We start from the raw sequence: 24069 nt of genomic DNA on the forward strand, positions 1-24069 counted from the left end.
GGACGAAGGGAGCAATGCAAGTGAGAGTCCTGACGGGGCATCAGTGCCAGTACTGGGGTGGCCAGAAGTCCTGGTTTGCCCTCTGTCTCAACATGATGAACTAATAATATCCCCTTTTATTCTAAAAAATTCCTGGTATCCACAGCAAATCAAATAGTCTCCCTAACTATTACTCAGCAAACGTTAGCTATTCTCAGAATATTCATTCTAATTGTATCCATGTTAACTATTTTTGTTGTTCAGTCAAGCCAGTGTTGAGGGCCACTTTGGCCTCTGACACTAAAGATTCAAAGATGAGTAGACCCTACTTAGGCAGAGCGGTTAGTAAACACTGGGCTTGGAGGGGAGGGGACAGAGTGACATTGTCAGGGTGAGTCACAGAGGAGGGGACTTGAAGGATGAGTTTGCAAGATTAATTATGACATAACTCTTTCTTTCTTTCTTTCTTTTTTTGAGATGGAGTTTTGCTCTGTAGCCCAGGCTGGAGTACAGTGGCGCCATCTTGGCTCGCTGCAACCTCTGCCTCCTGGGTTGAAGCAGCTCTCTGCCTCAGCATCCCAAGTAGCTGGGATTACAGGCGCCCACCACCACGCCTGGCTAATTTTTTTTTTTTTTTTTTAGTAGAGGTGGGGTTTCACCATTTTGGCCAGGCTGATCTTGAAATCTTGACCTCGTGATCCACCCCCCTCGGCCTCCCAAAGTGCTGGGATTACAGGCATGAGCCACCACGCCCAGCCAACATAACACTTTAAAATGTTGGCATGGGCCAGGCGCGGTGGCTCACACCTATAATCTCAGTACTTTGGGAGACCAAGGCAGGCGGATCACATGGTCAAGAGATCGAGATCATCCTGGCTAACATGGTGAAACCCGGTCTCTACTAAAAATACAAAAATTAACTGGGCATGGTGGCACATGCTGGTAGTCCCAGCTACTTGGGAGGCTGATGCAGGAGAATCGCTTGAACCCGGGAAACAGAGGTTGCAGTGAGCCGAGATCCTGCCACTGTACTCCAGCCTGGGTGACATTGTACTCCATCTCAAAAAAAAAGATACTGGCATGAAGTTAGCCAAAGATAGAATGTATGGTGCAGTGCTCTTATGCACAGATATCTAAGGAATTCCACTGCAGCACTGCTAGGGAGAGAAAAATTGGAAGGAACTATATGTTCATCAGTAATGGAAAAGATCAAATTCCAGTTCATGTGCACTATGGAATCCTGTGCAGCCTCTTAAAAAATGAACTTGACCTGTCTGTACTGCCATGGGAAGAATTTGACATATTGTTAAATTCTTTAAGTTGAAAAATCAATCTCTCACCCATTCAAGAAATATTTATTAAATGTCCACCCTATGCTGAGAACTATCCTTGCTGTTGGGGCTACATTTATAAACAACTCAAGATCAGTTTCCTTTTCCTGCAGAAGAAAGCCAGAATTTAAGCAAACCCATATGACAATTCCAGGTGGCAAGAAATTACAAGAAGAGAAATTAAAGACAGAGAGTGTCATGCGGTAGAGAATGGATTGGGAGCTCAGGCAATCAGGGAGGTCTCTCCTGGAGGTGGCACTGGAGCTCAGACCTGTGTGATGAGAGGAACCAGCCCAGGGACGCTCTAGGAAAGGAGGGTTTTGGCAGCAGAAACTGCAGGAGCCACGGGTCTAAAGATAGATGTGCGGGAGTGTGGCATGCTCCAGGAAGAGAAGGAAGACCAGTGTGGCCAGGACACTGCCTCACAGGTTCTGTAGGTCTGAAAAGGAGCTGGAGTTCTAGTATACGCACCAAGACAAAAGAGTTGGAAGCCCTTGAAAAGAAATCGCTCTGCTGGTATAGGCACTATATATGTGATAGGATCCTGTTTATTACTTTATTTTTATTTTATTTTAATGTTATTTTTTGAGACAGGATCATGCTCTGTTGCCCAGGCTGGAGTGCAGTGGCGCAATCATGGCTCACTGCAGCCTTGACCTCCCCAGGTTTAGGTGATCCTTCCACCTCAGCCTCCTGAGTAGCTGGGACTATAGGCACGTGCCACCACACCCGACTAGTTTTGTAATTTTTGTAGAGACAGAGCCTCACTCTGTTGCTCAGGCTGGTCTCAAAGTCCTGGGCTCAAGCAATCCACCCACCTTGGCCTCCCAAAGTCCTGGGATTACAAGTATGAGTCACTGTGCCCAGCCTATTACTTGAAAGATAAACTTTATAATCACATGGTAAAAGAACTGGCAGTCTGCATGTTGAAGTGTTAATAGTAGTTAAGAGTAGTTACCTCTGAGCGGGCAGTGTGAATAGAGATTCTCTTTTACTCTATACCTCAGTGAGTCTGAATGTTTTATGGCAAAATATGTTTATTATTGAGTAATTAACATAGCGTACTCATTATGGTTTCACTCAGCCCTCAAGAAGTATGTCCTATTTTACACACAGTAAGGCACAGTACAGTGGAAATTGTACCATGATACCTTTTCAATGCCTTTTGGACTTGAATCCCATACTGTCTTCCTTTATTACATCTGAAACAGTGGATGCAACCATAAACAGAAGTGGATTTCCTCTCTCCCTTTCTTCTTTTCTGCCATTCTTCCTTCAGGAAGGCTGAATGCTTGTGCTGCATTATCTGCTTGCTTAAATGATTTTGCCTTCTTAAAGGAGATTCTTCCATAAGTGTATTTTTAAAAATACCATGCCTTTTACCTCACTTTAAAAAGTTAGCCTGGTTTGCACCAACCCCCCTTTTGTGTTTCTATAGTCTGCTCCAGTGGCTGCAGACGAGGGTGGTGTGGGTGGTGGAGAGTCCCCTTAGCTTCTGGAGGGCATATAAAGCAGATACTTGAGCCATCCCTCTGGCTTTTGTGCCTGCTGCTGACCCTCTTTCCTTTCACCTAGAACTCAAGGTGCCCTGACCCCATACTAGCCCAGGGTAAAGCCTCTGGGATTGTCCAGATGGCCCCGTGCCAACAGTGGGTCAAGTGCATAGGTGGCAGCTGTAGTCCAGACTCAGCCCCCAGACAGGGCTTACTTATCCATATAGAAAAATCCAAAATGTTTGAATTTGGTGACGTCCTTAAAGATGGAGATTTCCTGTAGGGAAAAACAGAAGGAAGACTGGTCCATGTTAGATCCTCAATCCCACAGGGCTACCGTCGGCCTTTGTAACCAGGCTGAGCCAAGACTGTGCCTGTAATCCCAGCTACTTGGGAGGTTGAGACAGGAGAATTGCTTGAACCCGGGAGGCGAAAGTGAGCTGAGATTGTGCCACTGCACTCCAGCCTGGGCAACAAGAGTGAAACTCCATCTCAAAGAAAAACAACAACAGCAAAAACAATCTTGAGCTCCAAAGAGCCCTAAAGGAGCAGGTAAAGAAGTCTCCTACCCTCTCATTTTCCTTTGCCCACCATGTCGGGTGTGTCTTACAGGAAGCATAGCTGGAATCTCCCTGTAGGGGAAAATGAAGAGCAAAGGCATTTGCTGTTTCCTAAGAGGGTTAGGAGATCAAATGTCCAGCTCCTGCTGTCACTCAGCCAGCCCACACCTGCTGGGAAATACAAAAAAGTAGGTTTCCTATATTTTGTAGGGTATTGTGTTACAGTAAGCTTAGCAGTTGGCATGTCTGTAATACAGTGCTGTGATTTTCACCCTTTTTTACAATTTTTTTTTTTTTTTGAGACAAGAGTCTCGCTCTGTCGCCCAGGCTAGAGTGCAGTGGCACGATCTCGGCTCATGCAACCTCCGCCCCGCCAAGTTTAAGCAGTTCTCTGCCTCAGCCTCTGGAGTAGCTGGGATTACAGGCATGTTCCACCATGCCCGGTTAATTTTTGTATTTTTAGTAGAGACAGGGTTTCACCATCTTGGCCAGGCTGGTCTTGAACTCCTGACCTCATGATCCACCCGCCTTGGCCTCCCAAAGTGCTGGGATTACAGGCATCAGCCACCACGCCTGGCCAATTTTCACCCTTTTATACATGGAAAGTTTGCCAGATAAGCCCTATTTCCACAAAATGGCAGAAGTGAATTAAAACTTTGCTTATGAAATTTGACTTGCAATTAGTATATCTTGGCAGCTTATTTGACGACTTTTTAAGACAATCTCAGCTTCCTTACATGAAATAGACACCCCTTTCCTGCTGCCTACACAGGGAGATGCTGAGAAGAGAACTGTGAGTGCCTCAGGAGTGACTGAGGGCAGCGGACAAATGTCGAGGCTCAAATTCTGTATAAGCACAGAAGGTTGTAGACACCCTGCTGCAGGGCTCTGAAGAAAAGATGCATTACCTTTTTAAATGACAGTAGTTCATGATTATGGGAAAATTGAAAGTTAAGGAAAAGTATTTTAAAAGTCCATCAAAATCCACACATTTGGCCAGGTGAGGTGGCTCACACCTATAATCCCAGCACTTTGGGAGGCCATGACGCAGGTTGGATTGCTTGAGCTCAGGAGTTTGAGACCAGCCTGGGCAACATAGTGAAGCCCATCTCTACAAAAACACAAAATAATTAGCCAGGCGTGGTGGTATGTGCCTGTGGTCCCAGCTACTTGGGAGGCTGAGGTGGGAGGATTGCTTGAGCCCAGAAGGCGGAGGTTGCAGTGAGCTGATATCACGTCTGTCTCAAAAAAAAAAAAGTGAAACCCTGTCTCAAAAAAAAAAGAGGCCGGGTGCGGTGGCTCATGCCTGTAATCCCAGCATGTTGGGAGGCTAAGGCAGGTAGATCACCTGAAGTCAGGAGTTCGAGACCAGCCTGACCAACATGGAGAAACCTCATCTCTACTAAAAATATAAAAATAAGCTGGGCCTGGTGGTGGATGCCTGTAATCCCAGCTACTTGGGAGGCTGAAGCAGGAGAATTGCTTGAACCCAGGAAGCGGAGGTTGCAGTGAGTCGAGTTTGCGCCACTGCACTCCAGCCTGGGCAACAAGAGTGAGACTCCGTCTCAAAAAAAAAAAAAAAAAGAATCCACACATTATCCTTACGCAGATTCTTAGGCTCCTTTCTGCCCTCCAGAGTGGTTTGCTTGCTTTCACCCCTTATATAGTCATCCCTCAGCATCTGTGGAGGCTCAGCTCTAGGACTCCCCACGTATAGAAAATTCACAGGTGCTCAAGTTCCTTATGCAAAACGGTGCAGTTGGCCAAGCACAGTGGGCTCACACCTGTAATCCCAGCACTTTGGGAGGCCAAGGCGGGCAGATCACCCGAGGTCAGGAGTTCGAGACCAGCCTGGCCAACATGGTGAAACTTTGTTTCTACTAAAAATACAAAAAATTAGCCAGGCGTGTTGGTGCATGCCTGTAGTAGTCCCAGCTACTCAGGAGGCTGAGGCAGGAGGATCACATAAACCTGGGAGGCAGAGGTTGCAGTGAGCCAAGATCGCACTATTGCCCTCCAGCCTAGGTGACAAGAGCAAAACTCTGTCTCAAAAAAAAAAAAAAAGGGTGGGGGGCCGTGCAGTGGGCCCTCGATAGCCACAGGTTCCACATCTGCCAGTGCTATCCCTGGATGTCAGTGATAGTCCATACCTTTTTAGTTCTGGTACTGTGAAGGGGACTTTATGTGGCTTATTTTCACTCACCCTCCTAACAGTTCTGTGAGTGGCTACTATTAGTCCAACTGTACAGAAGTGAAAACTGAGGCTCTGAGTAATGTGGCTCAAGGTCACCCAGCTAGTAATGAGGCTGCCAGAGGGAAGGGACCCATGGTATTTTTTCTGAAGCCTCTGGGAGGCTTCAGGTATTACTTTCTTTTCGTTTTTCTTAAATCATCTAATGCTTTAGGCCCCAGGGCCTTGCAGGCATTGTGAGATCTGAGTTGGGGATCACACGGCAGTGCTTTCTGTTCTGTTCTTTCCCTGTCTAGGCATCATGGCCATCCTGTTCTCAGGCATCGTGATGTCCCACTACACGCACCATAACCTCTCCCCAGTCACCCAGATCCTCATGCAGCAGACCCTCCGCACCGTGGCCTTCCTGTGTGGTGAGTTCTGCGTCTGTGTGGCCATGCACAGGCCCACCCAGAGCTGATCTTTCTTCCTTACCCTGTTTTAGAGTCAGTTGAGACTTTCCTTGGCAGCAGGGCAGCAGCTCCTCAGAGCCAGATCCCGTACTCGCTTATCTTTTGTTTGTTCCTCTGGCTTTGAAATTTCATAAAGTAAACCAAACACCTCATAAATGAACATCTGCTGCCTACGATTTAAAGACCAAAAATAGTGAGAACCAATTATGAACATTTGAGACATGAATTTTTAATGTATTAATGTGACATTTCCAAAAATGTAGTCCTTGGAAATAATATTAATGATGGTTAGATGAAAATGGCTCCATAGTCAAGCAAGGAGGCATGGGGCTCACACCTGTAATCCCAATTGTTTGGGAGGCTGAGAGGATCACTTGAGCCCAGGAGTTCGAGGCTGCAGTGGGCTATGATCTTAAAAAAAAAAAAGAAAGAAAAATATAAATTTTGTAGTCAAACAAGAGTTTAGGAAATCCTGGTTAAATAAAATTTAACATTTATGAATTGCCAGACTTTTCAGCAAATGTGCATTGTAAAATCCTTAATGGGGGATATAGTTACAGAATTTTCCAAACTTGTCCACAGAATCTTTTATTCACGAGAGCAGCCTGAGGGACATCACTCAGGGACAGTTTGCAGTAGAGGTGTCATTTGTTGGGCTGGGATAAACCATGATGGCTTTGTCTTTAAGCAGTTTGTTTGAGCTTATTCTCCCCACACTCAGACATACCCATGTATCTTCCCACCAACTTTATACTTGGAAGTGGTTGGAGTTGGGGAACAACTCTCACCATGTCTCTCTAAGCTGGCCCCCAAGTGGCTCCTGCCCTAGTTGTCATCATCAGAGTCACTCCTGGCATTTTGGGGGATTTGTGTCTCTCTTTTTTTTTTTGGAGACGGAGTCTTGCTCTGTCGCCCAGGCTAGAGTGCAGTGGCGCGATCTCGGCTCACTGCAAGCTCCGCCTCCCGGTTTCACGCCATTCTCTCACCTCAGCCTCCCGAGTAGCTAGGACTACAGGTGCCCGTCACCACACCCGGCTAATTTTGTTTTTTGCATTTTTAGTATAGACGGGGTTTCACTGTGTTAGCCAGGATGGTCTCGATCTCCTTACCTTGTGATCCACCCGCCTCGGCCTCCCAGAGTGCTGGGATTACAGGCAAGAGCCACCATGCCCAGTTATTTGTCTCATTTTTAATTGCTACTTCCACACTGTTAGCATGCTGGAAGGCAGGGGCAGGCCAGGCAGAAACTTCAGCAGATAAGGAGGCTCAGGTGAGGGGTAGTCACATGACTTGCCCATGGTCTCATGGCCAAGAAGTGGGTATGCAGGCCAGGTCTCTCTATTCCTGGGCCAGGTCTCTCTATTCCTGGGCCAGGTCTCTCTATTCCTGGGCCAGAGGGTATTATTTGTACAGCACCTCTCTCAGAAAGCGAGACTACAGATTCTGACTCTGACCCTCCCAGTTAAAGACACATAAAGCAAATCATCCATTCAAAATGATTCTGTTTTTTACCCAGCAGACTCGCAAATGTTAAGCTTGATAATACCCACTTCTGGCCTTGGTGTGTGGAAAACAGGCCTGCTGGAATCTTTTCTGGCGAGTCATTTGCTGTGTCTGTCTGAATTTAAAAGGCACGTACTCTTTGGCCCAACAGTTCAACCGTGTGGAATTTAGCCTGTACTGGGGTGTTTGCTGAACCTCTCAGAAATAGAAATAATCTAAATATCCATCCATAGAGGATTGGTCATTAGAAACAGTTTGTCAAGTGTGACAGAAAGACCGTCAAATACTTCTGCAGATAAACATGATCCCACCCAGGGAACGTGATAAACACGATTCTGCCTGCTGGCTGAACACTCACTAGCAAGGGTCTCAACTGTGGCAAAGTGGCAAAAATTCAGAGCAAATGACTGCGACGCCACATGACAAATGTGAGAGGCTTTGGTTAACCATGATGTATCCAGACCCTGGAGTTGATGCTGCCAGGGAAAAGCATCCACTAGATCTGAATGTCTTCTAAATGTGCTCATTTGGAAAGATCACACAAATATTAGATAAGAAAAAATTTCAAAGAGAGGAGGGTGGGTAAACTCTCTAGCTTGTGGACTTGTTTTAAACTTGGGTACCATTCAAAGGAAAAACATTGTTAGAATGTAAAACAGCCTTGCTCTTTATGATCAGCTATTTTAAAATACAGTTTTAGGCCAGGCACAGTGGCTCATGCTTGTAATCCCAGCACTTTGGGAGGCCAAGGTGTGCAGATGACAAGGTCAGGAGTTCGAGACCAGCCTGGCCAACACAGTGAAACCCTGTCTCTACTAAAAAAAAAAAAAAAAAAAAAAATTATCTGGGCGTGGTGGCAGGCACCTGCAGTCCCAGCTACTCGGGAGGCTGAGGCAGGAGAATCACTTGAACCCGGGAGGCGGAGGTTGCAGTGAGCCGAGATCGTGCCACTGCACTCCAGCCTGGGAGAGAGAGTGAGACTGTGTCTCTAAAATATATATATATACAGTTTTAATCTCTTTAGTCATTATGCTATTCTGAGGGACATCACAGTTTAAGCAGAGAGCCTAGTGTTAGAAATTTATAAGATGCTTTTTCTTAAGATATACAAGTTTGTGTGACAGAGAGTAAATATTGGGCTGTGTTTGGCTTGCAGAGTGGAGCCAAGAGTTAGCAATGAGTCTCACTCTGCAAATCCTGCTGGGTGTGAGCTGTGTTCTAAACCTTGTGGCAACGTTAAATACATTAAGCTAATCATGTGGAAGTTAACCAAAGACCCTTCACATTTGTCATGTGGCGTCACAGTCATTTGCTCTGAATTTTGGCCATGTTGCCACAGTTGGGACCCTAGCTAGTGACAGTGTTCAGCAGATCGGCAGATTCATGTGTTTCCATCTTCCCTGGGCGGGATTGCGTTTATTTGCAGAAGTATTTGACAGTTGACTCATTACATTAAGAGATTTCTGAATACCAGGGACGTGTTGCTTATGTAGTAGAAAAGAATAAGAGAATTTAAGCACAGGTTTGGCCAAGACATTGGCTGCGGGATTTTCAAGAAAATAAGGTGTTGTATTGGATTCTGCCTGTGAATGTTTGCTTGCTTAACAGTTTAGTACCATATTGGAATGAAATCATTGGGGTTGAATAATCCATTCTTTGGTTTGTTTCAGAAACATGTGTGTTTGCATTTCTTGGCCTGTCCATTTTTAGTTTTCCTCACAAGTTTGAAATTTCCTTTGTCATCTGGTGCATAGTAAGTATTTTCCTTGTTTTTTTTATTTAATTACTTATTTGTAGATCAATAAACACATGTTCCGGATTCGTTTATGTAACTGTTAACTGTTCAAAGTCAACAGCTACATAGAGTTTTTTGTTTAAAGTTTCTTTTGTTAAAAAAAAAAAAAAATCACAAACATATACTAAGGGGACAGGGGTAGAATTAAGTGAATAAATATCCCCAGAAAGGACTTTTTTAAGGTTTTTTTTTTGTTGTTGTTGTTTTTCTGAGATGGAGTCTCGCTCTGTCGCCCAGACTGGAATGCAGTAGTGCAATCTCAGCTCACTGCAACCTCCACCTCCCAGGTTCGAGTGATTCTCCTGCCTCAGCCTCCCAAGTAGCTGGGATTACAGGCACACATCACCATGCCCGGCTAATTTTTGTATTTTTAGTAGACATGGGGTTTCATCATATTGGTCAGGCTGGTCTTGAACTCCTGACCTCGTGATCCACCTGCCTCAGCCTCCCAAAGTGCTGGGATTACAGGCATGAGCCACCGCGCCCAGTCTTGTTTTTTAAGATTTTTAATGGCCTTGAATATTATGGTCTTTAAATAAAAGTACAGGTTTGTAGGTTTTTGTGTGAGGAGGTAAAAGCATATTTCAAAATTGAATATGTAATTGACCATAACCATGTAAAACTATTATGCACAGAAAAAAAGAAAGTATGTAAAGAAAATGTAGCCACATGTTCACAGTGGTTATAGAGCTGGGATTTCTTTTTCTTTCCTAATTTTTCTGAATAGTTTATTATGTACTTCTTACTGCAGTTTTCTTCAAATTTGTCTATTTATATTTGTCTGTTTATAAGATAGTCTTCCTGCAACCTGGGTACTTCCACCTGTCAGTCAGCAAGAGCTCGTTGCTCTTGGTCACCGTTATTCGTCCTCCAACCTCAGGTTTCAGGGCAAAAAAAAAAAGCAGCAAAAGTAGCAAAAGTCCTTTACTGAAAGTATAATAGCCTAGGCTGCACGCAGTGGCTCACGCCTGTAATCTCAGCACTTTGGGAGGCCGAGGCTGGTGGATCATGAGGTCAGGAGTTCGAGACCAGCCTGGCCAACATGGTGAAACCTTGTCTCTACTAAAAATGCAAAATTAACTGGGCGTGGTGGTCCGTGCCTGTAATTCCACCTACTCCGGGGACTGAGGCAGGAGAATTGCTTGAACCCGGGAGGTGGAGGTTGCAGTGCAGTGAGCCGAGATCACGCCATTTGCACCCCAGCCTGGGCAAAAAGAGCAAAACTCTGTCTCAGAAAAGAGTATAATAGCCTTTAGTGTGGCCACTGGGTAAAAGGGGACACATTTAATCAAACCTGAAACACCAGTGTAGGCATGGAAGATTGGATTTCAGTGGGTGAGGTCGGGAGGAAAATGAGAGGATGCGCTGGGGTGACAACTCAGTTTTCTCTAAGCAGTTAGGCCCAGGCTGGCCCTGCAGCTAGTGGAGATGGCCTGTGCTATTCAGATGGGTTCCAGTTCCTGCCCTGTAAGCTCCACTTAGTGGTCAAGAGCATGGGCTTTGGGGTCTGAACCAGATTTGAGGCTTGAATCCATTACTTCCTGCCTTGTCAAGTTGGACCAATTACTTCATCTCTCTATACCTCAGTTCCCTTGCCTATAAACTGGAGATGATAATACCTACTTTATAAGACCTTTGCAAGGATTTAAATTTAGCAGGATAATGCATGTAAAATGATCAGCATGTTGTCTGGCAGAGAAATGTTTGATGATTGGAAACATTTACTCTTGACCAGGCACGGTGGCTCACGCCTATTATCCCAGCACTTTGGGAGGCTGAGGCGGGCTGATCACTTGAGGTCAGGAGTTTGAGACCAGCCTGGCCAACTTGGCGAAACCCAGTCTCTACTAAAAATACAAAAATCAGCTGGGCATGGTAGCACACGCCTGTAATCCCAGCTACTAGGGAGACTGAGGCAGGACAACTGCTTGAACCTGGGGGGCAGATGTTGCAGTGAGCCAAAATCGCACCACAGCACTCCATCTCAAAAAAAAAAAAAATAATAATAATGTAAAATTCATGCTTGTTAAAGGAATAAACTGAAAGCCTAAAGAATGTGCTGTATAAAAAAAAAAAAAAAGAATGTGCTGTATATGTCTGTGTCATCCTTTTCAAGTAGTTATGGTAAGAACCAAGATGAAGAAAATGAAAGTAAAGTAATAAATGTCCTAAGAATCTGCTTGGATAAGATTTAAACTTTAGGCTGGGTGCAATGACTCACACCTGTAATCCTAGCACTTTGGGAGGCAAAGGCAGGAGGATTGATTGAGACCAGGAGTTTGAGACCAGCCTGGGCAACATAGGAAGACCTCATCTTTAACTAAAAAGTTTAAAAAAATTAGCCAGGCATGGTGGTGCATGCCTGTAGTTCTAGCTACTTGGGAGGTTAAGGTGGGAGGATCACTTGAGCCCAGGAGGTTGAGGTTGCATTGAGCCACAATTGTGCCACTGTACTCCGGCATGGGAGACAGAGCGAGACCTTGTCTCAAAAAAACCAAACAAACAAACAACAAAAGATGTGAACTTTACATAAAGCTGTACTTTGCCAAGACTAACATGCCTTTGGAGTTGGAGAGGAACCAAAAGCCACAGCAAGCAGCTGGCCGGCTAAGCCAGGGCATATGGCCTCCTTGTAGACCCTGCCTCTGCGTGCCTCTTGCTCAGACAGCAGTTTCCATGCGTGGGTAGGCCCTTCATAGCTGCCCTCCTTTCCCTGAGGGAGAGGCGGAAACACCTTGTCTGTCCCCTTAGGGCTGGAATGATCAATGCAGGCCTGTCCCAAGGAGGAGCGCCTTTGGAGTCAGGTTGTCCTTAAACTAATCTGTGAATACTTCTGTACAGCCTCTTGGCATTCAGTTTTGTTCTGCTGTCATTACTAATGCCCTTCCTGATACCTCATCAGTTCTCTTTTCTGGCTACTGAGAAAGGTAACGTACAAAGCTTTATCCTTTCCTTGATGCATAGAATCCAGCAGCTCCGGCAGCACGCCCGTGCTGGGTCTCTCACGAGCATGGTGTTGCTCGTGTCTTTTATGGCTGAGGGGCATGAGGGGAATGCTGCATTTGTACTGGATGTGTTACACAGTCTGCAACAGCTTCAAGAAGCTTCAGCGTGAAGAGCCAGATGTTTTCACCTAAGACTTAGTTTGTTGCTATCAACAGGTGCTTGTACTATTTGGCAGAGCGGTAAACATTTTCCCTCTTTCCTACCTCCTGAATTTCTTCCGGGATCATAAAATCACACCGAAGATGATGTTCATCATGTGGTTTAGTGGTAAGTCAAATCTTGAATAAATGGGGTGGAGAAATACCTGTTAAAAGCACGCCCCACACAGAGAGAGCCGTGGTTCTCCGCTAGCGCCCTTGGCAAAGCCACAAGTAATCAATACTCCCATCTAATGACACCTACTGCAACCAAGATGGTGCCCCTCACCATGGTGCTATGAAGTGGGCGAGGCTAGGTTGGAAGAGGGCAAAGGACATGCCCAGGGTCACGTGACTACTGGAGGTAGAGCTGGGATTTCTGCCACTCTCCCCTGGACAGGACAGTGCAGTCCAGGACGCAGCTGGGCGTGGCTCAGTGCCTCTCTGTGGGTTTTCTAGGCTGAAGTAATAATGGACTCAAGGTTTAGAAAAGGTGAAAGTTGAAACTGTTTCATACCTTATGTTAGTTTTGGATATTTTTCCTTTAAGTCACAAAGTTCTGGTAGTTTAATTTGAATGTTTCAGTTGTTATTTAATCGCTTTTTAAAGGATGGAAATGATTTCATAAATCTTTGCTTCTAAAGAACTGGATCCATAGGCATCCTTAAATTTATTTTTGAGCAATACATACTGTTCTTTATGCTTTCCTGCTTAAATATTATAATTAAAGTATTTTCCGTGTGGGTTGAGTTATAGCAACATACTTTATAATGTTCTTTATCCAAAGGCATATCTGCAAGTTTGTCTCAGATATCTCTTCTTTCTAAAGGCCATGTTTAAAAATGTGTATGTGTCATATATATGTACGTATATGTCTATGTATGTATACATATATATATGGTGAGAAAAACTCATTTTTTTCCTAATCTCTTTTTCCAGTGAGGCAAACTACTTTGCACAGTGGTTGCAGAAGTGTGTCAGAGGTTTTTGAAGTGATGTGAGCTATTTGGGAAGGGGGGCACGAGGATAAGAGAGCGTTACAGGGAAGGTTGGAGTGTATTTGAAATGGCGGGGGCTGTCAGCTCTTGTTCTCTCCCAGGCTCCCTGGGCTCTTGCTTCGTGGGTTTCCATCCAGGCTTTCCTGGATCTTCAACGAGGGGCACCGAACAAGCATCTGCTTCCGGCCCCTTCCATCATCATTTAAGCAATCAGAGCTTCTCCTCCTTCCTACAAAACACCAGGAACTTCAGCCAGAGTTCCTCCTCACGTCCCCGCCGCTGCATCCACGCCTCTTTCGCCATGGCCAGACCCCTGCGAGTGAGCCATGCTCGCTCATTTTCCCCACTTCTTCACCGTCTGTCCATGGGGCAGGAATTGGCCTTGGCAGGTCACCAGTGACCTCCCGCAGCCAGACCTGGAGGGGAGGGGTCCGCCCCCGTCCTAGCCCACCTCCTTTCCACCGCCCCTGCCTTCTGATGAGGACTGTTTCACCCTCTTTCCTGGCGTCTGGGGCAAGCTCCTCTTTTCTTTTCTTTGGTGTCTCCTTGGGCTCGTCCCCCTTCACTGACCCCTCAAATAGCGGCTTCTTCAGGAGTTGGCCCCAGCCCCCGCTTCTGTTTGTGTGTTCTGCACTTCACTGAGTGCGCTCACCCATCCACTGGCCTTCACTTCCACCTAGTCCAAAGCCGTTCCCAGGAATCCAGACCTCCCTCTGGGATCCGTCCTCCTGTTTCCAGCTGCCTGTTTGGATGCCCTGGAGATGCCACCATCCCTATGCCTTTGCATCTCCCTTGCCCAAGAAATCTTACTTTGAATTGCCCCATGGCCTGGCTAACTGGTACTAAGCACTTGCTGGGTACATACCCTGTTAAAGCACATGACGTGTGCCATGCCACTGAATCCTCTGGCCCGTGACAGGTTTAGAGAGGCTGAGAGTCCCTCGTCCTTGCCATGTCTCTGTATTATGTGCCCTTTGCTCCTGCCCTGCCGTCTCCCTATCTGGGTCTGGCCTGCAGCAGTCTGGCTGTCCTACCCCATGGTGATGTGAGCCTCCCTGCCTTCCTGTCTGGGGCAGGTCCTGGTGCTGTCTACACCCCACCCTCCCACCTTCTCTTCCAGGTACCATTTCACAACCCTCATTTGCTGTGTCTCCCAGCTGCTCTAGGAGCTCCCCAAGGGTGGGGCTAGGACTGCCTGTCCCCTCAGTACAGCGCCAAGGAAGCCAGGAAGCTTCTAAGAGAGGAAAGTGCTGTTTCCCAGCTCAGTCCATGCCCCTCAGTTGTTTCCTAGTAGCCTCACAGGGGACCAGCCAGCCTCTCGTTACCACCTAAGCAGCCCACAGCCCCATCAGTGCCACCAGGGGCCTCCTCAGCGGCAGCATCTCGAGATAGGAGGGGTGCTGGACACACTGCATCCTGTGCTGTTGTGGGTATTAGATGAGTGGCTGTGGGCGGGCCATGCTGCTCTTGGCCTTCATCCCTCATCTGTGTGTTGTGGACAAGAGTATCGCTGCTCGGTGAAGATTCCTGTGAAGATCCAGTGATGTTCTGCACGCTGAGCACCTGCCCAGGCCTGGCGCACACACAGGAAGGGCTCAGCCCACAAGCAGCTGTCCTGCAGTTTCCAGGACACGAGCGTCAGGCTTGATAAGTCCTCCCGCACCCACACCTGGGGCTCTGTAGCTGGGGCAGGCCACCTCATTTGATCTGCCCAAGTGGGCATGGAGGTGAGTCTGTGGTCCCGACATCTCTGCCACCTGCTCTTTACACCCCAAAGCCTCACAGGGCGAGCACACGCCCTTTAGCAGGGCCATTAGCATAATCGGCTGGTGCCGGGCGTGGTGGCTCAAGCCTGTAATCCCAGCGCTTTGGGAGGCCGAGACGGGCGGATCACGAGGTCAGAAGATCGAGACCATCCTGGCTAACACGGTGAAACCCCGTCTCTACTAAAAAATACAAAAAACTAGCCAGGCGAGGTGGCGGGTGCCTGTAGTCCCAACTACTCAGGAGGCTGAGGCAGGAGAATGGCATAAACCTGGGTGGCGGAGCTTGCAGTGAGCTGAGATCCGGCCACTGCACTCCAGCATGGGCGACAGAGCGAGACTCCGTCTCAAAAAAAAAAAAAAAAGAGTAATCGGCTGGTTGCGGTGTTGGGCTGGTGGATTTCCAGGGAAGCCAGCCCATGAAGCTGCTGCCTCCTCACTGTGTCCTCTCATGCTGTTTGCTGTCCCCCAGGCCTGCGGGGGGCCATCCCCTACGCCCTGAGCCTGCACCTGGACCTGGAGCCCATGGAGAAGCGGCAGCTCATTGGCACCACCACCATCGTCATTGTGCTCTTCACCATCCTGCTGCTGGGCGGCAGCACCATGCCCCTTATTCGCCTCATGGACATCGAGGATGCCAGGGCACGCCGCAGGAACAAGAAGGACGTCAACCTCAGCAAGACGGAGAAGATGGTCAGTATCACGCACCTGCGGGGTGGGTGGGGCAGGGGGCTGGCCTGCTGCACAGCTGATGGTCCCCACTGTCAGGAAATGGGGAGATGAGCCTTGCTTTGAGGATGCCCAGCACCTCCACACACACGTCACACTCGCACACACACCGGTCGTCCCCCACTGAGAAGGAGGTGACAGAACTTGAGTTCTGAAGCATGGCTCTTGTGGGGGGGGTGTCTGGCAACTTTGTGACCTGCCGCAGCCAGGGAGGCTGTGGGCGACCCCATCTGCTCCCTCTCTGAAGCTCCATAGGGCACCACAGGAGTCTGGGCCTATGCCACCCTCCCAGCAGTGCCTCTGCCTTGCCAGCAGCTGAGACACCTGTCAGGGCCCAGGCTTGAGGGTTTCAAAATCCCATCATTCCCCAGTATGGTTTTACTAAAAACCACCTGTTACGGGCCTGAGGAGGGGAGGACGGCTTGCAGTGGCTGTGAGGCCCTTGAGAGGGGTACTCCCCCAAGGACAGATATGGTGTGGGGTTGGAGGTACCCAGGGTCCAGCTGTAGGGAGAGCTGAGGCTCTGCAGCCTGCCCACTTCTTCCTACAAGCCACTGCCCCTGCCACCAAGCTGCCTTCCTGCCCTGTCTTCACCCTCAGGACCTCTATGCAAAGCTAGGCCCTCTGACCAAAGCAGAGGCTGCTGTAGGCTCCAGCCCAGAGCATCCCCTGCCAATCATGCATTTCTGGACATGCATCTCTTTCTAGTTCCCGTATGCTAGGCCTCAGTAACTTTAATCAGTCATCAGAGGCTCAGGAGTCCTCACGTGGCCATCCACGGCTAACATTGGAGTCAGGGCTGGCAAGACCATGGCCTCCAGTCTCCAAACTGGGCGCCTCAGCCAGTGCAGTGCTGCTGGGAGGAAAGTTCCAGATGGCTGTGAGGCCTGGCTCTGCAGAACTTCCATCACACTAAGAGGCCCTTTGCCCCCAACCCCTATCTACCAACTTTTTTGTTTTTCACAAAAGTTCTAGCTTAGGTCTTTCTGGGTATCAGAATTGGTGGGGGGCTTGCTACACACAGGCTGCTGGGTCTGTCACCAGCATCTCATAGGTCTGGCATGGGGTCCGAAAGAATTTGTGTTTCTTCTTTATTTCCGAGACAGGGTCTCACTCTGTTGCATAGGCTGAAGTGCAGTGGTACGATCATGGTCGCCCACTGCAGCGTGGACCTCTTGGGCTCAAGCAATCCTCTCACCTCAGCCTCTGGAGTAGTTGGGACTCCAGATAGGCGTGACCCCACCCAGCTAATTGTTTTCTTATTTTTAGTATAGACAGGGTCTCACCATGTGGCCTAGGCTAAGAATTTGCGTTTCTAACAAGTTGCCAGGTAGTACTGCTGCAGCCAATCCTGTGAACACGCTTGGCGAAGCACAGCACTAGCAGAAACAGGACAGTTCCTCTGAGGATGAACCGCTGAGTTTCTGGAATGTTTTCTGTGGCAGTCAATGTGCTTGCATTTTCCTTCATATTGTCCCAATAGGCTGCCTGGAAACTGGTGCTTTCATTATACCCATTTTGCAGACGAGAATGCTGAGGCACCAAGAGAATCAGATCAGACAGCTGCGGGCTGTCTCCCGAGCCTGCGTTCTTCACCACCACACTGATCAGCAGTCCTCAAAATGGGGTCCCCAGACTAGCAGCATCACTGGAAACCTGTTAGATCTGCAGATTCCCAAGCCCACTCAGATCTACTGAATTAGCACCTCTGCGGGCGGCTCCGGTGGGCTCAGTATTTTGTGGTTTCACAAGCCCCCCAGGTAGATTCTAATACAGACCAGTGTTTGACAACCACTGCTTCACAGCATCTAAATGCCCTCCCCTCCCCTGCCCTCATCTCCCCTCCCTGCTCCTGCCCTGCACCCATCTCCCCCACACCTCCGCCACCACCTGCACCTGTGGCCCCACCAAGCCTCCTGCAGCAGAACGGGCGCTGCACTCAGAGCCTGTCTGCTTTGCTCCTACCTCTTCACCTGTGGCCCTCCCCTCCACATGGGGTCCTTTTCTCATCCCTCTCCAACTCCTACAGGATGTGTCCCTCTCCCCTCTCGTCTCCTGACTTGATTGGCAAAAGCCTGTCCACGGTGGGGTCCTAGCTAATAGAGCCACAAGCAGAGAGACAAAAAGCCTCCCTGTGCGATTTGCTGCTAATGAAAAGCCCAGAACAGCAGTTCCGGTCCTGGTTGCATGATAGAATCACCCAAAAAGCTTGAAAAGCTTAAAAACCAAGCCCCAGCCCAGTCCTTCTGTTTTAGCTGTCCTAGGTGGGGTCCTGGGCATCCATTGTGCCCTGAGGGACCTTCCCACCTCCCCGCGGGCTCCCAGGAGGCCGTTTGCTGCCCATCGTCACCCTGCACTGATGGTCAAGTGGAGTTAGGATTGGGGACACTGGCGGCCTGGGTGGTGTGGGGTCTTCCAGAGGTGCCCCCGATGGTGCCCCCTGATGGCCATCGGGCTGCCTTTCTTCCCTGCTCAGGGCAACACTGTGGAGTCGGAGCACCTGTCGGAGCTCACGGAGGAGGAGTACGAGGCCCACTACATCAGGCGGCAGGACCTCAAAGGTTTCATGTGGCTGGACGCCAAGTACCTGAACCCCTTCTTCACTCGGAGGCTGACGCAGGAGGTGGGATACTGGCCAGGCCACACTTTCTGGGGGTCCCTTGCCTGCCTCCTTCAGGACCTGCGGTGGCCCAGGGTGGGGTGGAGAAGGAGTGGGGGGGCAGAAAGTCTCACGTGGGCCCGCCAGGCCGCCACCTCCTGATCTGGAGGCTGGACGTGCTTGTGGAACTCGGCATCTGCTGTTTTTCCTTCGCTGCCACGTTCAGGGCGAGGTTAATAATAGATTTGTTAACACAGTTTGGTTTTCCTGGATGACAGACGGGGTATCAATCAGCTACTGAATCAGAGCTGAGGAATTTCAGACACACCAGGACCTCAGGCTGTGGCCCAAGGCTGCCCCCAGCTCAGGCCTCTGGTTCTGTCCCTCGGGGCACTGTTGGCCTCTCTTTAGTTGGAGGCCTTGCGTAGGGGTGGGGCTCTTCCTGCAGCTGCCTGCTTTGTTTCTGTGCAGGCCCATTTTCCATTCCCGGGCAGGCCTGATAGCTGCCGGTGTGTGCGCTCTTCCGGAGCCAGGCAGCTCCAGTGACTGTGACCACAACTGCTTCCTTCTTCAGCATCCCGTGCAGTGGATGCAGCTGTCTCCCTGACAGCTGAGGAGATGGAGGCCCAAGAGGGTGCAGTAACCCCGTGAGGTCACAGCCAATACGGGCATAACTGGGAGCAGAGCTAAGTGTGTCTGACTCCAGAGACCACATTTTCAACCTCATGCCATGCTACCTCCTCCTTTCTGAATGACACCTCCTGTGATCTCCGACCCCACAAAGAACAATCCCAGCTCAGTTTGTTCAATTGAAGCTGAAGTTGCCTGCGGCCATCACCCTACCTCCTGCCTCCTCCCCAGACACCCCACCCAAGGGCACCCAGCAGCCTCCCTCCCTTCCTTGGCCCTGCCCCCGACGGCTTGGTTGTGTCTCTCGACCCAGGACCTGCACCACGGGCGCATCCAGATGAAAACGCTCACCAACAAGTGGTACGAGGAGGTACGCCAGGGCCCCTCCGGCTCCGAGGACGACGAGCAGGAGCTGCTCTGACGCCAGGTGCCAAGGCTTCAGGCAGGCAGGCCCAGGATGGGCGTTTGCTGCCCACAGACACTCAGCAGGGGCCTCAAAGAGGTGCGTGCATCCAGCAGCCCCTTCAGGAGTCTGGACATAGAGGGCGGGGCGAGGTACTGGCTGCAGAGTCACCTTAGACCAGAACTTGCCAGGCCTCTGGAGCCAGGTGACTTCTTGGGAAACTGTCATCTCCCCACTCCTCCCTGACCCAGCCTCTGCTCAGTGTGGCTCGTCGGCCCACAGAGGAGAGGGAGCACGGGGCCAGGTGCCAGTCGTCTGTGAAGCTGGGGCACCTACCCCGCCACCTGGAGGACCCCTGTGGCCCCCTGCCTAGAGCACCATCTACAGGTGTGCCATTCCCCAGCCACTGCCTTCATCCTGCCCCCACCGGACTGGCAGAGCCAGGGGTCAGCCACCTGCCTTTGAGTCATCAAGATGCCTCCGCAGCCACAATTCTGACCTAAGTGACAGAGCCCAGAAATCTTGAAAACCTCCCGCTGCCCTTTGTGATACTTCTTGTGCTCCCTCAGAGAGAGGGAGAGAAACGGAATGACCTTTTTTCCTTTACCTGATTGGCACTTCTCAGCCTGTCTCCCTGGACAGCAGGCGGCTGCTGCCCTTCTCTGGGCATCTTCTGAATGTTTACACTGGTACCTTCTGGTATCTTCTTTAGAGTCCCCTGCAAGCTGCAACCCAAGGCTTTTATCTTGCAGGGTCAGAGCGCCCTCTAGAGGGAAAAGCTAGAGGCACAGGGTTTCTGCCGGCCCACAACTGCTGTCTTAATTAGGTTTAAATTCATGCATTTTACAGCAAAGTGCTGAGAGCCTCGTAGTCACCTCCTGCCATCTGATCTCTCTCCCCACCATTCCCATACTCAGTTGTTCTTTTGTCTAACCGGAGGCCACTGTGCCGAGGCCCTGCGGTGTCTGCTCACTGCTGCCATCTTCACTGCTAATCAGGGTTCCATCCTCTTTCCCCTCTCCCAGTTCCCTACATTGGATCCCATTTGTCACCCATGCTAGGGTCCCCAAAGCACTGGGGCAGGGGCCAGAGCAGCAGCACCCAGTGCTCCCCCGTCCCACCCCGACGTGGAGTCAGAAGCAGATGCTCCACGCATACACACCCCAGCCCTGTCCCAGGGACCCGGCCCCCTCAGCCATCTCAGGGTGAGGAGCTGTCAGTCATGTCCAGATGGAATGGAGTCACTGACTCGCATCCTCTCCTCACCTCCCCTTTGACAAGCCTCAAACTGCTCAGCTCATCGAAGGGCCATTGCCAACTTCCGTATGTGGTTCTGGGTCCCAGGGAGCCTTGGAAGCTGGCTCCCTGGGGTGGTTTAACTCACCATGTGCATTCCTGCTTCTCTGGGGACACAGTGGGCCAGCATGGGCCCTGGGCTGGAGCAAACGCATCTCCATCTCTTCCACCTCAGACCAGTGTGGCTCCAGATATCAGGAGGGACTAACCTCAGGACCTGTGCCAGGAACAAGAGGCCAGGCCCGATCCTGCCACCTCGCCTTGCCCCTGAAGTGAGAGCAGGCCAGCCGGGCAGGAAGCACGCTGTTTACTTTTTGCATGAAAAGTAAATGTGTACTTGATAGAGCTAAAATATGATCTTTTTAAATCTCTCAACCCCATAATTTGAGCCATTGCCTTGCTTAATTTTGGTCTCCACCATTTCCTTTTAGTGGAGAAGAGAGGAAGTCAGAGGGTGGGGACCTTTGCCTGCCCCTGGGCGAGTGGGGGCACGGATCTGAGACCAGATTGTTCTTGCGCCCCTGCCAGAACTCATTCTCCCCTGAAGTTTAGGGTCCCATCTCCCAGATGTCAGTTGCTTTGCAAACTCAGTTGTTTGCCAGGATTTCTTTCTTTCCTAATCTTCAATTCACAGATAAAGCAATGAAAAGAGTCAGATCCCATTTCCGTCTGGCCCCTCACCACCAGGTCTGATAGCCCCAGCCACGCCACACCTGGCCTCACGCTTTCAGCTGAGACCTGAAAAGGATGCTGTGGCGGAAGAGCATGTGGGGCTTGGGGGGGGGGCCCTAGCATTTGTAGGGGGCAGAGGGGGTGGCGGGACCCTTCCCAGGAGGTACCAGCACCTGCCTTGATCTCCTGTGAGCCTCCTCTGCCCCTGGGTGGCCAGGTGAGGTCAGCAGCCTGGGAGAGTGCCCCCAAGAGATAAGGGCAGCCCGTGTTCCTCGGCAGTCTTGACTCGCCTCGGTAACAAAAGGCCATAGAAGTCTGTTTTTCTGGGTCAGTTTTTTTCAAATGTCTTTGCCTGAGAATAACAAATTGCTGCTGTCTACCTTTAGCACACCCGATAATTCTATTTGGGGCAGTGAATGCGCAGAAGATATAAAAATATGCAGCTTAACTATATCTTCTTGCATGTGTATTTATTTTCTTCTGGGTCTAGGCCGTGGGACAGGAGAACTGTGGCGTGTAGGAGGAACACTTCAGGGTGAGTGAAGGCTGGAGCCAGGGAGCGCTGGGGGAGACCAGCCTTTAGCCAGCAGTCCCTCCACCACAGGCGCTGCCGTGTGGAACCAGTTCTTGGAATAAATCCCATGCTTTCTTCAGCCTGTAGTTGTTATGACCCCTCGGAACAACCACCCCGTGACTTGTGTGAGGTCTCGCAAGGAAAGGGGCTGGCTTCTAGGTTCCCGAGATAAGTTTGCTGGGGGCTGGGCCAGGGCCAGGCTAAGTATGGCTCAGTTCCATCATCTAGAGCTCAGACACTCTGCCCAGAGGCAGAGCTGAAGCCCTGTCGGCCCCTACCCTAAGCCAGCCACCCCTCTTCACAGTGGGTGGACTGGGCTGGGCCAGCCAGGCTGGCTGGCTGGCATGAGGCCAAGGGGCAGGCCTGAGCGCCAGAGTCACCCAGGTTAGCCCACAGGATTCCTTTGTGTGCCATGGAATGCCGAAAGATGGGTGACTGGGGACCCTTCTTAAAACCCTTGACAAGGGTGCCATCGGCACGGTTTGGCCTCATGAAGTCTCGGGTCCGTGTTCCCACGGGGCGCACATGCTTACAGAGTCCTCAGCAGGTGGCCGAGGCCAGGCCTCTTCTGCTGAGGAGGGTGCAGGCTGGGGTGTGGGTGTGGCCTGGGGTGGCTCAGGGCCGGAACTGCTGCCTGATTCCTGTGTGGGGAGAAGCTCAGTGGCCATTGGCTGCCACTGACAAGGATTTCACATGCAGAAGAGAAAAGGTCCCCCTCTGCCCCCCAGATTCCCTGCCGAGTGAGTGCCAGTGTGTGCTGCCCTTGCTGGGGGCAGGTAGGAAACCCTGAGCTTCCTGATGCAGAGTCATGAAGCAGTGTCCTTGGGAAGGCATCTCCAGAGCTGCGGGCCCTCCGCCTAACGCCCTCCGTCTCAGTCAGATAAAGGCTTCAAGAGAATGAAGAGCCAGCCCCCTTCCATTGAGGCTCCTGCCATTTCCCAGACAGTTCTCCAACAGTTGAGGGGCTTCACTGTTAGCAGGCATGTAACAGAAGGAGGAAGACTAATACACACCCTGCCCCGTCCCATCCCCCTCCCCCGAGCCATTTTCTTGCTGTGCTCTCTGGTGCCCTTGAATTGGTCTCCCTGGCTGCTCTGCGGGGGCTTCACTGGCTTTGGGGTGAATGCGAAGTGCTCGTGAGCAGTGGGCCTGTGACTGGATAGGAAGATGTGCATCCGTGGTCAAAAGTCACCTGCCAGCCCTTCAGAGTCAGAGCCTCAGGCTGGGATGGGGAGGCCCCCCTACTCCCATCTGGATGGTGAGCACAGCCTGGCTTATACCAAAGGCATTGATGGTTTCTCCAAGTAGGGATCTGCAAAGCTTGAATTGTCCTCAAGATGGCAAAGCTTGAATTGTCAAGATGGATGTGAATCTTTACATTCGTTTTCATCATTTCCTATGTAAAAATGAAGAGTGCTGGGTTTTTGTTGTAAGAAGCATTATGACGGCCAGACGTACTCATTTTTCTCCCGCAAGTGAGCGGTAAGAGGCCCCTGTTAGGCCCGTTTCCTGAGCAGTGCTGTGCTGCTCTTCTTGATGGGGCTTCGGGCTGGGGGGGGAAAGTGGGTCAGAGGTGGGGGGCCTGTGGCTGCCATGTGGGAGCCCCTGCACCATCTCGGACTCTTTAAGGGAGTCAGGAATAGATGTGTGAATAGTCGTGTCACTGGATGCCTATTTAGAAATAAAGTGTATGCTGCTGAATCGGAGCCAGTGTCTGTTCATGTTCAGGTGGCTTTGCAGATGCACAGGTCACACCTCCTAGACTGGGCTCTGTGGCACACAGCTATCCAGCCCCTGGGCCGGTGGCAGCCATGTCACCAGGAAGTGCAGTGTTTAGGAGCAGGGCTGGGTCAGGGCAGCCTGTGTCTGGTTCCCACCTTTGGCCCTCAGTGAGGAGCATGTGAGGCTCAGCCGCCAGCCCGGCTCAGCTTCTCACGATGCTGGGAGCCCTTCCTCCC

At 50.3% G+C, this 24069-nt stretch overlaps 1 protein-coding gene across 1 annotated transcript in view; it reads left to right on the plus strand.

The window, feature by feature from the left end:
- Nucleotides 1-23817, plus strand: part of SLC9A8 (solute carrier family 9 member A8) — an 80441-nt gene extending 56624 nt beyond the window's left edge. Inside the window, 6 exon segments of the mRNA XM_033186703.1 lie at nucleotides 5851-5967; nucleotides 9180-9262; nucleotides 12466-12577; nucleotides 15681-15901; nucleotides 18414-18560; nucleotides 19480-23817. Coding sequence (XP_033042594.1) covers nucleotides 5851-5967; nucleotides 9180-9262; nucleotides 12466-12577; nucleotides 15681-15901; nucleotides 18414-18560; nucleotides 19480-19587 — 788 coding nt within the window. The 3' untranslated portion in view covers nucleotides 19588-23817.
- Nucleotides 23818-24069: the final 252 nt, after the last annotated feature.

This window comes from Trachypithecus francoisi, unplaced genomic scaffold (assembly GCF_009764315.1).
Source record: "Trachypithecus francoisi isolate TF-2019V2 unplaced genomic scaffold, Tfra_2.0 Lachesis_group21, whole genome shotgun sequence".
Classification (NCBI taxonomy): Eukaryota; Metazoa; Chordata; class Mammalia; order Primates; family Cercopithecidae; genus Trachypithecus; species Trachypithecus francoisi.